This window comes from Gossypium hirsutum, chromosome A06 (assembly GCF_007990345.1).
Source record: "Gossypium hirsutum isolate 1008001.06 chromosome A06, Gossypium_hirsutum_v2.1, whole genome shotgun sequence".
NCBI classification, from domain to species: Eukaryota; Viridiplantae; Streptophyta; class Magnoliopsida; order Malvales; family Malvaceae; genus Gossypium; species Gossypium hirsutum.
In genome coordinates this window covers 125,473,969-125,488,058 of record NC_053429.1, presented here as the reverse complement: position 1 = coordinate 125,488,058, position 14,090 = coordinate 125,473,969, and the positions used below count along the sequence as shown (strand labels likewise).

General features: G+C 31.4%; 1 protein-coding gene across 1 annotated transcript; it reads left to right on the top strand.

Annotated features, from left to right (window-relative positions):
* Nucleotides 1-9,388: 9,388 nt before the first annotated feature.
* LOC107934632 (probable receptor-like protein kinase At1g80640) lies at nt 9,389-12,394 on the top strand. Its single transcript, XM_016867106.2, has 10 exons — nt 9,389-9,820; nt 9,973-10,143; nt 10,249-10,499; nt 10,910-11,042; nt 11,141-11,204; nt 11,287-11,383; nt 11,472-11,571; nt 11,701-11,819; nt 11,905-11,994; nt 12,074-12,394. The coding sequence occupies exons 1-10, from the start codon at nt 9,685-9,687 to the stop codon at nt 12,197-12,199; spliced, it is 1,287 nt and encodes a 428-aa protein (XP_016722595.2). The 5' UTR covers nt 9,389-9,684; the 3' UTR covers nt 12,200-12,394.
* The last annotated feature ends 1,696 nt before the right edge of the window (nt 12,395-14,090 follow it).

Here is a 14,090-nt window from a genome sequence, read left to right as displayed (position 1 = left end):
ATATTGATTTTACCTTTTCCGGCCACCGTGGGCGGTGGCCTGCGCCGGCGACGGGTGGAGACCGATGATCGACCGGTGACCGCCCCCCCTTTGCCGGATTTCCTTTCCCCCATCCCTTCTCTCTTCTTTCCCCCTTCTTTTTTTAGGTATTTTATATATATTATGTATATATTTTTTAATGCCATTAGTTATGTATTTCTTATGTATATATTCTTAAATACTATTATATATACATATATATATTTTAAATACCATATTGTGTATATATTATTATTACAAATTATTACTATTGCTAGTATTATTATAACTAGTATTATATTAGTGTATATTTTATGTACATATGTATATATATATTTTTGTACATATCATTATTTTATATTATTGTTGTAAATTTTTTATGTATATATTTTTTATGTACGTTTCTTAATATTTTCTTTTATTGTAGATATTATTATTATTATTACATACTTTTATTATATGCATATATATACATATGTATTTTTATGTACATATTATTATTTTATATTATTATTACCAAATATATCATTTTTCCTATTTTATTATTAGTACATGATTTGTTTTTTATTTTGTAAATATCATTATTATTGTTATTCTAATATTCTAGTATTCCATGTTAATATTTTTCATTAATGATATCATTTTTTTTTGCGTCATTTATCTATTTTTAATTTCTCACTTTAGGAATATTTTTTCTCATGTTTTAATTAATTTCAAAAATAAGGCAATGTACCGATTTAATATTAAGCCATCGTTTTCATCGCTATGTTGGGTGAAATTCGTCGGCTTGTGTTAAAAAACGGGACACCCTTTCTAAAAAAATCGAAAACTAAAAATTCTCATTTTTCAATCGGATCACGATTAAATATTATATTGAACTCGTATTTTTGAAAATCAAGTCAACACATGTTTATGAGATACCAATTTTGGAAGTCGCGAGGGTGCTAACACCTTCCTCGCGCGTAACTGACTCCCGAACCCCAATTTTTCTCTGGACTTTCATGTAGACCTAAATTCGGCCTTCTTTTTGTTTTAAAATAATTTTATTAAGTGTCCGATCAAACTTATAAAAAAGGATCGGTGGCGACTCCCTTTGTTAATAAAATCGAAAGTCGATTTTTAAATGTTCAAATAATCGCCTCAATTAGCGACCGAAACTAAAATTTTTTTTAAGTCGCTACACCTATATCTCAACATCGAGCTGCAAAATTGTTGATAAATTCTCAGTTGCCAAACGGTGATTTTCCTCAGAAGGTAACTTTTTATATTTGTATATAAATCATTAGAAAAAATGGAAAGGAAAAGAAATATTTAATTATATATACTAATTTTGTGGTTTTTGGATCAAATGAAAAATGGCAGGGAATGGCTGGAGTCTTTATGAGGAACTGTATGTTACACTATGCATTATATAGAAATGATTTTCCACTGTGGGCGCTGGCTGAGTATCGCAACCATGTTTGGCCTTCAAAATATATATGCTTTTGAATCATAAGGATGGATCAGAGAATTATGTATAATAGATTGGTTAACCTACGATCTGAGTAAAAATAATGATGTAATAAGTTTCTTGAAAACTGGCATAAAAATCAGATGTAGCTTCGTTTGGATTCTAAGGTTGAAGGGTAGATGTTATAGTATCTTGGATTCAAACTTCAATATATGTATGTGTTTTTTCTGAATTTTATGTAAAAAGTAAAAATACTCTTAAATAATGTTTATTACTTTGAAAAAAATAATCTTTTAATAATTTAACAACTTGATTAATAAGGGGTTGAGAGAAGGAAGAAGGAAGAAGAAAGAGGGAAGAGATCTTCCCCTCAAAAAGAAAAATTCTATGAACTACATTTTGTACTCTATTAGACATTAACTTTTGATTTATTCTTAATAAAGTTTGAGTATCTTTTTTTAATAATTTTACTTTTTGTTAATGAATATCTAAAAACTATATAAAAGGAAGGTAGCAAGACTATATTTTTCTTTCTTTTTATTTTTTATTTAATTGTGGAGTGAGAAATAAAGTTGATTGAGATTGAACTCAAACTCTCGTGCTTACAATTTAATGTTTTTATCACCAGGTCAAGAGATTGTTGGCATACTAAGACTATCCTTTGGTAAGTATGCTAACTCTATTTTCACATTATAACAAAAGTATAATATTTTAGTTTTGGTCCTTTTTATTATTTCTAAATTTTAATTTTAATTTTTGTACTTTTATTTCTAACGTAATTTAGTTTTTATATTTCTTTTAATTTTATAAGTTTATAAATGTTAAAGGTCAGTTAAGTTATGTATTTTTTAAATGCTAAAATGTAATTTTATCATTTATTAACTTATCTCTTTATAATTTTTAAAAAATTAAATTAAAATTTTATCATCTTTAAATAGTCAAAATACAATTTAACTATTTACTCATTTATAATTTTATAAAATATAAAAGTCGAATGCGATAATTTTTTCAAAGTGGCCCCTATCAGCTTTGGTGCTACCCCTAGATGTAGTAGATATGATAAGATGATAATTTTTTCAACACAAAACCTTAGCCAATTGCTCCTTCAAATTGTTAGCCATTTACTATTTGCTAAAATCTTCTTATTGAACATGTGTGGTCCACCCAAAACAGGTTAGGTATAGCTAAGAGATTTTTATTTCGGGTCAACTCAATTCAAATAATAGAAAAATGGTTTTTCAATTAAAATTTAACTATAAAAAAACGGTAAGCTACCTAAATAGTCAACCAAGTTTTAAAACATTTTAGTTTTGGTCACCTCAATTCTTTTTGTTATTTTAGTCACTCTCATTAGATCAATTGTAATTTGTAGCCATGTTCAGAGAAGTTGAAGATAAATGAGAGGGTGTATTGGATAAAAGTTTTAGGAGTTCCATTGCATTGTTGGAACTATGAAACTTTTAAACGAGTTGCTGGATTATGAGGGAAGTTGGTGTCAGTAGGCAAAAATCTAAATAAAGTCCACAATTTTGAAAAAATTGAGCTTCTGATCTCTATTACTCAATCGAATTTGGTTGATGAATTAGTCAGCATGGAAATTGGAGATGATATTTTCCCTATCAGATTGAGCTTGGGTATGGGCGGTAGGAAAACAGGAATTTCTAACCCTGAAGAATTTATTTGTCTAGTGGAAGGCAACAATAGCTGTCAGGAAAATGAAAAAGTTAGTGGTGACTTTTTGGAATCAAATCTGGATTTAGAAGAAGAATTGAACCGGGTGCTTCTTCGCAGGAAAAAAAAGAAAGGCTTGAATAAGAAGATTCAGTCTATGTATGAAATTCAAAGCGGCTTTTTAACGTCAAATGAGAGGAAGAAGAGGGACAAAGCCCTGCATAAGGAAAAAAGAAGGGAGTTTCTATGGAGGATGAGAGGATTGTATGCAAGTTTGTTGATTTCTCAAACTTGTTAATTAGCAGCTTTGGTGAGTGAAATTTAATAAATTTCACCCATCCATACATGTACCATTCCCCCTTTTCTTGAAAAGATTTGTCATCGAACCTTTTATTTGGTTGAATAAGAAAAAAAAATTTATCATAGGTGGAGTGGTTTAATAGAGCTCCTCACAAAGGATCAACAAATTTTTAAAAGAATGAAACAAGTCCACTAAACAAATCCAAGTTAAGGTTAGTGAAAACATAATTATTCTTCTCTTTCGGATAGATTCTCTCTTTCTTTATATTCTCTTTTTCAATGTGAATTGAACTCTCTAATTATACTTAATAAAAATTTTCACTCACCAAAGTTGGACCATCAAATTGACTTTTATTACTCAAGTTCTCTTTTCTATCAGCCTTTTTCCATGAATTATTCTCATTTCCTTTTAACCCCTCATAGAAATTTTGAATTTTGAATTCATCATAACATAACTCTTGAATTTTGAATTCATCATAACATAACTCTGTATGAGGAGAATAGTTGTCTAACTCATCCAAATTTATATACTCTAGGAAACAATTTTCACTATTAACTTTTTATAGTTCACTATTACTATCATCATAGTTTGCACTATTACTATCATCATAGCTTCCACTATTATTATCAACTTCTTTGACATCAACGTTGAAACAATGTGCAATGTTAGATTTAGACTCAACAATAGGCACAAAATCACACTTATTGTCTTTACAAATGGTGTCACTCGAAGTTTCTTACTCATTTATATCATCATCGTTAATGATAGCAGTAAACGAAGACTCCTCAATAGGCTCTGTGTCATACTTACATTCCTCGATTTGCAAGGATGTTTTCTTAAATGAATATGTTGGACATTCAGAGGCTTTGTGATCCTTCGCATTACACCACATGTACTTGCCAGCTCGTTCTCTTTGTTCTACCATAAGTCGTTTAAGCTCATAGAAAATGTTATGTTTTTTGTACTAATGTCTTTCTTGACAAGTCCATGAACAATAGAAGGTTGAACGACATTGGAAAAAACATGTTCGTGTGGGTTTTTTTACAAATATAACATTTATGTCTTGCCCAAGGTTTATCATTGTTAGTTTCCATTCGAGCCAAAGTTTGACTGAAATTTTGTCAAACCACCTCATGATAAAGGACTTGAGCTTGCAATGTGTCGAACTTATTTTCCAAATGCTCTTACGCCTCTTTAAAATCTTTTCGAAGTTCATACTATAAATTGGTCCATGGTAACCATGGATGGATTATACTCCTCATCCTTACTACGTATACATACCATTATTAGAGGTTGAAATAAAAACAATCAAAAAAAAGTTGATTAAAGAATATTAAACATCACTATTATACAGTTGTAATAAAAAAATAAACAACTCTAAGAGATAAAGAAAAGAAGTTAAGATTTTCTTGCTTGTAACTTTTTAAAAGCAATCAAACTCAATGATATTCAAAAAGATATGGGATCACTCTCTAACAAAGTTGACCTAAGGCTCTAAGAAGCCAAAGAAAAACTCGACCCCAAACTAAATAAGTTGCACAGAGAAAGGAGAGACAATTTTTTTCGTATATATTAACACAAGAAACGAAAATGTGTTAGAAGGCATAATAGAATTAGAAAAGCTAAGTCAAAAGAAACCGTAATGCTAGAATAAAAAATAAACTTCCCAACCAAAAACCCAAAATAATGGAAAACAACTTGAATTTTTTTGTTCGAGGTGTTTCAAATTTTCAAAAATCACAAAATTTAAACTCAGGCCTCCTCAAATAATGTAGATCTGATCTGGAAAATTTCTGCACAAAATTCAATCCACATAATTTTTTTTATTTTTCATTTTTTTTTGTTTTTGCAATTTTTAATCACTTTTTCTTGTGGGAAATATTTTTTTATATTCTAAGAGAGTTCCATGAATCAGCATGTAAAATTTCAAATCGTTTGGAGAGTGTTACACACTAAAAATATTTTTTTCTGAAAATTTCTAGATAAAAAGAAAAAACATTGTTTTGGAATTATTCGTTGGAAATAACTTTATAAGTATACAAAGAACACCTGAAATGCCCGAATCTGATACCAAATGATACGGAATTGGAGCGAAGGAAGCTGAAGAAAGATCAGATTCAAGCTGTTTGACTCGGAAAAGAAAGATTTGAATTTGATCTAAAAGAAGAAATAAACAAATTTAGAAAATAACAAAGGAAATAAGAAAAAAAAGAATACTTAACAAAAAATAAAGGAAAAATATTAAAAATAATAACTAAATAGTGAAAATATAGATTAAAGTAAAGTGGAAGATAGAACGATAAACCGATGGATATGATAGATAGAAGGATAAATGTCCAATTGAACCCTTTAAGATATAAATCCCAAAAAACTCAATTAATGGCTCTAATCAACCCTACAAGAAATAATCCTTGGCTAATTAAAGGGTGCAGCATGAATTTCCACGACCCCTTGAAGAAAATCGAGAAAAAAACTACTTCTAAAAATCATAAGAAAGAAATCTTGCACAATAAACAAACGCCTAGAGTTGAAAATTTTATTAATGAAAACAATTGTCTCCTTAATGAACAATGAAGAAGCTTTTATATAGGCTAGCTAAGTACATCCAAATAAAACTCTAAAGTATACTGAAACTCTAATTAATCTAAATAAGAAGTAGTTTTAAACAAAACTTTCTTGTTAACCTAAATAACTTAAAATACTTAATAATTATAAAAAATTCGCAATAATAAAATAATAAGGCCTAAGAAATACAAAATTGAGCTCATATATAATAAAAACTAAGCCTAAAAATAGAACCCAATATGATTTAAACTTAAATTAAAAGCCTAAAACTCATAATTTTCTTTATAATCTCATCTAGAAATTTTGCTCGCGTAGTCTTCACTAAAATGGTCATAACTTGAGCTCTTGAATTCAAAATCAAGTGATTCAAAGTGTGTTTCGAAGATAAGAGATAAATATTTGAACGCCATGAGACATCTCAACCTAGAAATGCCTCGATCCCATCCATAAAATTGTCGAAAGTCTGTTGATTTCTCAAACTTAAAAATTGGCAGCTTCGGTGAATGAAATTTAATAAATTTCACCCCATCCGTGCATGTATCACAAATCATTTAGAAAATTAACTCATGGGATAGGTCACAATTAATTATCAATAAATTGTGGATAAACCACTGATCGAGCAGATAAACCACCGACTACTTCCTTTGTTCAAAACATCCCACCCCATGCAATGTAATAAGGCAAGTTCAAAAATGGTTCAATACGGTAGCATTTAATTATGCTTTTAACAGAACAATATGGTAACAATCAATATGCTTATAACAGTTCAATGCAATAGCAAATAATATGTTTATCACACATCATTTCAATAGCAAAAATCAAGCTTATTAAATGTTTGGTTTCAATGGTAACAGAAGGCATGTTGTACAATCAATCGCAAATATAGGTTCAATAGGCATGTTCATTCATAATTCATGCAAATATGTATATGTAATATTAATTCAGTCAATTAGATCAAAGATTCTAGTAGAATTCATATTATTAGGGGCTTAATTGAATAAAATAAAATACTAAAAAAATTTGGGAATCAATCAGGGACTAATCTGAACAAATTGTAAAATCTAGGTCAAAACTATAAATTCTGGTTCCAAGGGACACACCGCTATGTGGAAGGGGTACACGGTCGCGTGGAGAGGCTGTGGCCGTGTTGTGTTCGAAAAAACAGCTTACAGGGGAGACGTGACCATGTGACAGGCTGTATGAAAGGTTCTAGGCCATGTGAGAAGCGAAAACCTAGGGTTTCAGGGGTGGCATGGTCATGTGTGTGGTCGTGCAGTCCACACGGGTAGCCCACATGCCCATGTGGTAGGCCGTGTGGTCTAGCTGGGTTCAGTTTTACCTCGATTTTCTCGTAAAAAAAAACACATCTGACTTTTAGGGTCTCAAACAACAATCCTCACATCCAAATTTGATTTAGGATACCTACAACGGGTCTTTCGATTGACAAATATGTAAGAATTAATATCAACTTTCAAGATTTATCGTAATTATCAAGATTATCGGAAAAACTCGTAAAAGATTCGAAATCAATTTTGGAAAATTGTCAAGAACGATGTTATTCAAGAATTCTAGGGTTCTTCTTAATTAGAAATAAGAATGCTTACCGATTTTGGCACGTTATAAATGAAATTGACATCGTTACTCTAAATCGACATGAAGAACATATTAAACAAGGTTGATTTCGGGTTCGGGTTTCAAAAATAAAATTTCCATTAAAAGAATATGGAGAATTTTATGAAAAAGAAAAGAGGAAATAAAAGAAAAATATGTATTTAACGAAGAGAAATACTAATTAGGGTTGAAAAAGAAGTAGAAATCCACATGTGATTAGGAAAAATATGAATTAAATAGTTAAGGTTTTCACACTTTAAGGGCTGATTTGGGAAATAAACCATTATACCAAAATTTAAAACAAATGGAAAAGAATTCACATGATTTGAACCTGATGCAAGGGGGAATTATACTAAGGCCTTACCATTTGGAATACTATCCATTCTTAATTATTTTCTACTACATTTATATGTATACTAACTTGATTTTGTTCCTTAATTACTGAAAAAATAAAGGGAAATGGAAAGAGTGAAGCTCAAACCTTGGTTCTCTAGAGAATTTTCTAAGCTCTCTACTACCTAAATTGTTAATTCTAACCTTATAATTTTTGGGGTGTTACATACTTACTTATCTTATTCAACATTTTTTTTTGAAAATTTTATGTTAAGTAAAAAATTAAAATTAAAATTAAAATAATTATTAAATATTGATTTTCAATGGTTTATCAAACATATTTCTTTATCTAATTTTTATTTTTATTAAAAAATTCTATAAAATTATTTTTATTTATAAATTACCAAACGTGTTTAAATATTTAATTTTCAAGTGATTGAAATTTTTTCATCCGGTTATCAAATAATCCTGAACTTTTTATTAAAAAAAAGTATCTATTTTTAATTGTAATTTTCCTTTTGAAATTTAATTATTATTATTTTTTCAAAACACCTTTTGAATGATTGAATATCTATACGCAAGTCCAGTTAGATGAAATAGAAAGAGTCAAAATAGTGTACTAATTTGTTTTGTAACCAAACTGAAAATCTAATTTTTTTTCCCGAATCAAAATTTTATTTAAGAATACTGATAGATAATAAAAACAGTATGTATCGATTGTCCCGTAGGGACCAGATGAACACTACCTAGCTAATAAGGAATGTAGCTGAAATTTTTTTTAAAAAGGTTAAATTCCGCCATTAAGTCCTTATACTTTATAGAATTTGTGAATTTAGTCCCTATATTTTAATTTGATCAATTTGAGTCCTTTTCATTCTTGAATTGATGAATTTTAGTCTCTATACTTTTTGAGTTTTAGAATTTTAGTCTTGACTCAAACAGTAACAATTAAATTCGTTTGGTTAAATTACTAGTCTTTTACTTTGTGTATAGTAGTAGATTTAATTTATATTCTCTAGTTCGATCATTCTAAGTCCCTATACTTTTCAATTTTTAAAATTTTAATCCATTAATTGAATTTTTACTAAGTAATATATGGAAATAATAAGCTGGCATGCCATCACATATATGATAATATGTTTGCAGTATTATATTTTAAAAATAGCAGAACTTAACTGAATGAATTCAATAATTGCTGTTTGGTGATGATTGAAATTTTAAAAGTAACCAAATTAAAATATAGGATCTAAATCCATAACTTTCACAAATACAGGGACTGATAGTAAAATTTAACCGAAAACAAAAAGGAGTGATGTTCCATTTCCCTTTCTTAGCTTACTACCATTATCCACATCCATTTCCAACTGTCCATCCAAAGCAAACTCACATAACTTCATAAATTTTTTCTCTTTTTCATAACTGCCACACATGGATACACTTCACTTTTGTCTATATCCCCCATCTCTGCCCTTTTCTCTCTCTTTAACACACATTCACACAAAAAGTGACAAAATCAATTAGATTATAGGTATTTAATTGAATAAGAAAGATCTCTCCTTTTCTACTTTTTTCTTCTTCCTTTTTCTCTTTTTTTCTTGGTTTGCTTGCAACAATACTGACCACTTTTTGTCTCCATTTTCTTACATTTTCTTTTTCCAAAGAAAGGGTATTTTTTTTCTTAGATTCAAAAGTGAAACAGCAAACATCTTTCTTCTCTTTGTCTTAGTGGAGAGACATGAATCTTCTCTGTCTGTTATTACTTCCCATGTGGCAATGTTTCTTATCTTTGTTATCACTTGTAATTCTTGCTAGAACCACACCTGTCTCCACTGTTTCTTCCTTTTCTTCACAAATGGAAGCTGTTTCCCCAGGTATTTCTTCTTCATTGCTCTAAATGCTTTACCACAATTAGATGCTTTGCATTGGGATTTAGACCATTTGAGATTTTTGGGAAACTAGGGATAAGTGCTAGCTTCATCAAAAACAATATATAATGCTTAACGCTATGTTAATGGTAAAGCAGGAATGGCAGTGATTAAAGTAGTGCACCATCAAGATTTGAACAAGAGAATCCTTGTTACTCTAATTGTTGCTTCCACTCTCCTTTGTGGGATATTGCTCTTTTTGTTATATTTCTGGATTTGTAGACACAAAATCATGAAGAATTCCAATGGGGAAGCCAAACGGAATCTGGGTATCTTTTTGTCTTACTCAATCACCTTTGTGTTTTGGTCTCAAAGTCTTGTCTGTTGATTGCAACTATGTTCTTTGTTTTGGTTTTTTAATATGCAATCTGAAGAACCTACAAAAACACTTTCGTTGAGTCCAATTGTGGATCAGTTTAATTCATTACCAATGGCTAGCAAAAAGGGTTCAGTAGCTGTTATTGAGTATCGGTTATTGGAAGCTGCGACGAACAATTTCCGGGAAAGTAATGTTTTGGGTCAAGGCGGTCGTGGACGTGTTTATAAAGCATGTTTTGATGGGAAATTTCTTGCTGCTGTGAAGAAATTAGATGGTGGAGGACATAATGTTGAAAGAGAATTCGAGGTGATATTTTGTTGCAAAATTGAACTTGATATGAATACAGTCTATTGAGGGTCGGGAGAAGTCTTCCAAGTCAGGCAGCCGACTGAACCAGAGTGGTACCATATCCCTCAACAAGTGACTTATACCCCATAGGTCAGGGGTTCAAACCCCACTACAGTCGAGCAGCTCCCGGCTCTGTGAACCAGGCTCTCAGGACAGCTGCTCATGCCACGCTGACTCTCGGCAGAGCACAAGAGACAAAATCCTCTCCTAGAAGAAAATACTTTAGTTTATTGGAGGACTGGATCGGCTGTCAAGTGAATGACACTTAGAAGACTTCTCCCAAAGGAGCTGATCTCCCCTCGACATAGTCTCTTTCGGATCTAATGTCTTTCCCCAGCCTTTATTCGATATTCATTGAATGTGTGCAGAATGAGGTCGATTGGATGATCAAAATCCAGCATCAGAATATAGTTTCACTATTGGGATATTGTATCCATGGTGAATCAAAGTTACTTGTTTATGAAATGATGCAAAATGGTTCTTTGGAGAGTCAATTACATGGTATAAACTCTGTTTCTTATTTGAAACTAACAATGTGGAAGAAGCTAAAATATATTGTCTTTGATCTAATTTCATCGATTTCGTTTTGGACATTACAGGACCGACTCGAGGATCAGCTTTAACTTGGCAACTACGGATGAAAATCGCAATCGATGTTGCAAGGTGAAACTCTGAGCCAATTATGTTTTAATCTCTAATTTGTTGCTATAACATGGTTCTAAATTTTTTCATTGATCTCTGATAGAGCGTTAGAATATCTTCACGAGCACTGTAATCCACCAGTTATTCATCGAGATATTAAGTCATCTAACATTCTTCTGGACTCCAATTTCAATGCTAAGGTAACATTATGTACGATGCTATCACTAACAAACCTCGTCTTTGCATACCTTTGCATATATGTTAACCAGAATGGTTTCCGTTACTTAGCTGTCGGATTTTGGCCTTACTGTGGTTACTGGATCTCAAAACAAAAACGTAAAGTTGTCAGGAACGTTGGGGTATGTAGCTCCAGAGTACCTCTTAGAAGGTAAGCCAAAGTTCCACATTGTTAACACATAACTAAGTCCAAATGAAATCTGTTCCATTTTCTGGTCCAGAGTACCAATTTTGGTCTCGATTTTTATTTCAATAGTAACAAAGAGTGTTTTCTTCTCAGGCAAATTGACTGATAAAAGTGACGTATATGCTTTCGGAATCGTCCTGCTAGAGCTGCTAGTCGGAAAGAAACCGCTAGAGCAAATGTCACCATCTCGGTGCCAATCGATCGCCACTTGGGTAATTTTCTTTCAACCTAAGATTTACCTCTAGGAGTAATTGTTTTACCGTATGTTGAACTTCATATTATTTGCTATTTTGACAGGCGATGCCCCAACTTACCAACAGATTGGAACTTCCGAATATGGTGGATCCATTAATAAGAGACACAATGGATTTAAAGCACCTATATCAGGTATATCGAAAAGAATACTCGTGTTGTCATATGACCTCGATCTGGTCTTAAAAGTTGATTCATATTGTGTACTGAATAGGTCGCTGCTGTTGCTGTGCTGTGCATACAACCTGAACCGAGTTATCGGCCATTGATAACTGATGTCCTGCATTCTCTCATCCCTCTTGTGCCTATGGAACTCAGAGGTTCGTTAAGAGTTACATAAGCTGTCCTTCCTTCTTCCTCGGCCTCTCTTTCGTGATGATTATACGAACTGCTTCTTTTGGTACAAGATTACAATGTAAAGTGATGTAAAATCAATAATTTCATGTCTCTTTGATACATCTTTCTAATACAGATAGTTAGAACAGAAAAACTCCTTTCATAACTTCAATAAGAAAGTTATGTTCCATTCTCTTCAGCATTGTGATTAACAATTTTATCGCACTGTCAACTGTTAGTGTCGTGGTGTATTTGTTGACACCTAATCTCGGGTTCTAACCTTGAAAACCGCTTTCCCCTATACTCAAAGGTATTAGTAAGTTTATCTTTTGGTCACTCAATATTAAAAAGTTATAAAATATTTATTGAATTATTCAAAAGTTTTCAATTAAGTTACTGGATTGTATGACTTTCTCTGTTCGCATGGCCTGCACCAATCAGTAGCTCTTCTTCTCTTCTATAGTTCATGTTGTTTTCATGAAATAGTTTTGAACGTCATGACCCTAAACCTTAAATCTTAATCTGTGAATCAAAATAAAAACAATTTTCTTATCCGATCTTCGATATTGATCATCATATCGATTTGAATATAAGGTATGTTTTTTTACTCGTCAATAGGTATTGATCTATAGTATTGATGGTCAAATCGTCATTTGAAGCTCGCTAGCCAAACTTTTAAAAGAAACTTAACAGCAAGTGACTTAAATAAAAAAACTTCTGAATAGTTCAACAATCATTTTTTAATTTTTTGAAGTTGAATGACTAAAATGTAAACTTGTTAATAATTTAATAATTTAGTAACCTTAGGTGTAGATTACCCAAAAAGAAAAAAAACAATCAAAGCTGATGCAAAACTAAAATTTCTACCATAGGTATGTCAAGGACTATATTTATCTTCGGACTTGTAATTTTCCTTTCAAGTATTCATATATTCATGTGCTATGAGATATAAGGCACCATAATTTTGGCAAAAAGATTCAAATCAAATTTCAGATGAAGATTGTAGAGTCATTGAGCCATTATTACGTAATAAAGACAAAAAGAAAAAGCTGTTCATGGGACCATGGTCTTGGTTTTGAAGTTCAATAATGATCATACAGTCCATATTGTAGGCCATGAAAGCTACAAGATTGAAAGGCCTTTGCGTGATTGTGAAGTTTGCGCAGTAACCAATTGCGCCCAAGCTGGTGATTGTCAAATTCGACTTATCAATGTAGTGTATATAAAGTCAGCAGTAAATCTCTCTATCTAAAAATAGTAATTTAGTTTCTTTATTTGTATGAAATAATGTTTAAATTTTTTATCAAATATCCCTTTGGCACAAAGTTTAAACCGTGTTATTATCATCTTTATTTCTAATATCGTATTAAAAAAAGATAATTTAATGACTAATGCACTAAAAAAGCCTTCAAACTACCTTACTATTTTGACATAACAAAATAAGAATCTTATAAGAGCTATAATGAGGAGGTATCCATGATCTTACCAAAGTCACAACATCCATTGAGTCCTCAATGGAGCTCAATAATGTTGGGGGAGACAAATAGGAACAGTCCAAAAACGGAATTGGAAGGCACCATAAAATAAGTGAAAGTCTTATATACCACGAGAAAAGAGAAATGGAAAGGAGTTAGTGAAATGCCTCCTATGTGATGGTCGACAAAGACTACTTAAGATGACCGAAGATGACTATGATCAATAAGGAGGAAGAGGAACATGAGTGTTAGGCTCTATGGTATGGTTTTATGATTCGCAATTCTGCTAAGGCACGGAAGGGTAAAAAACATAAAGGATTGACGTTTGCGAACATCAATATTACAAGCAAACAAATGAGGGCTCTAATTGACATAAAAGCATTTGAACTAATGATGTCTGAGAAGGATGGCAGTAAACTT

Coding starts and splice junctions, on each gene's coding strand:
- LOC107934632 (XM_016867106.2), top strand. CDS start 9,685: ATGAATCTTCTCTGTCTGTTATTACTTCCCATGTGGCAATGTTTCTTA. Junction 10,144..10,248: donor GGAAGCCAAACGGAATCTGG/GTATCTTTTTGT, acceptor TGCAATCTGAAG/AACCTACAAAAACACTTTCG. Junction 11,384..11,471: donor ACTCCAATTTCAATGCTAAG/GTAACATTATGT, acceptor TCCGTTACTTAG/CTGTCGGATTTTGGCCTTAC.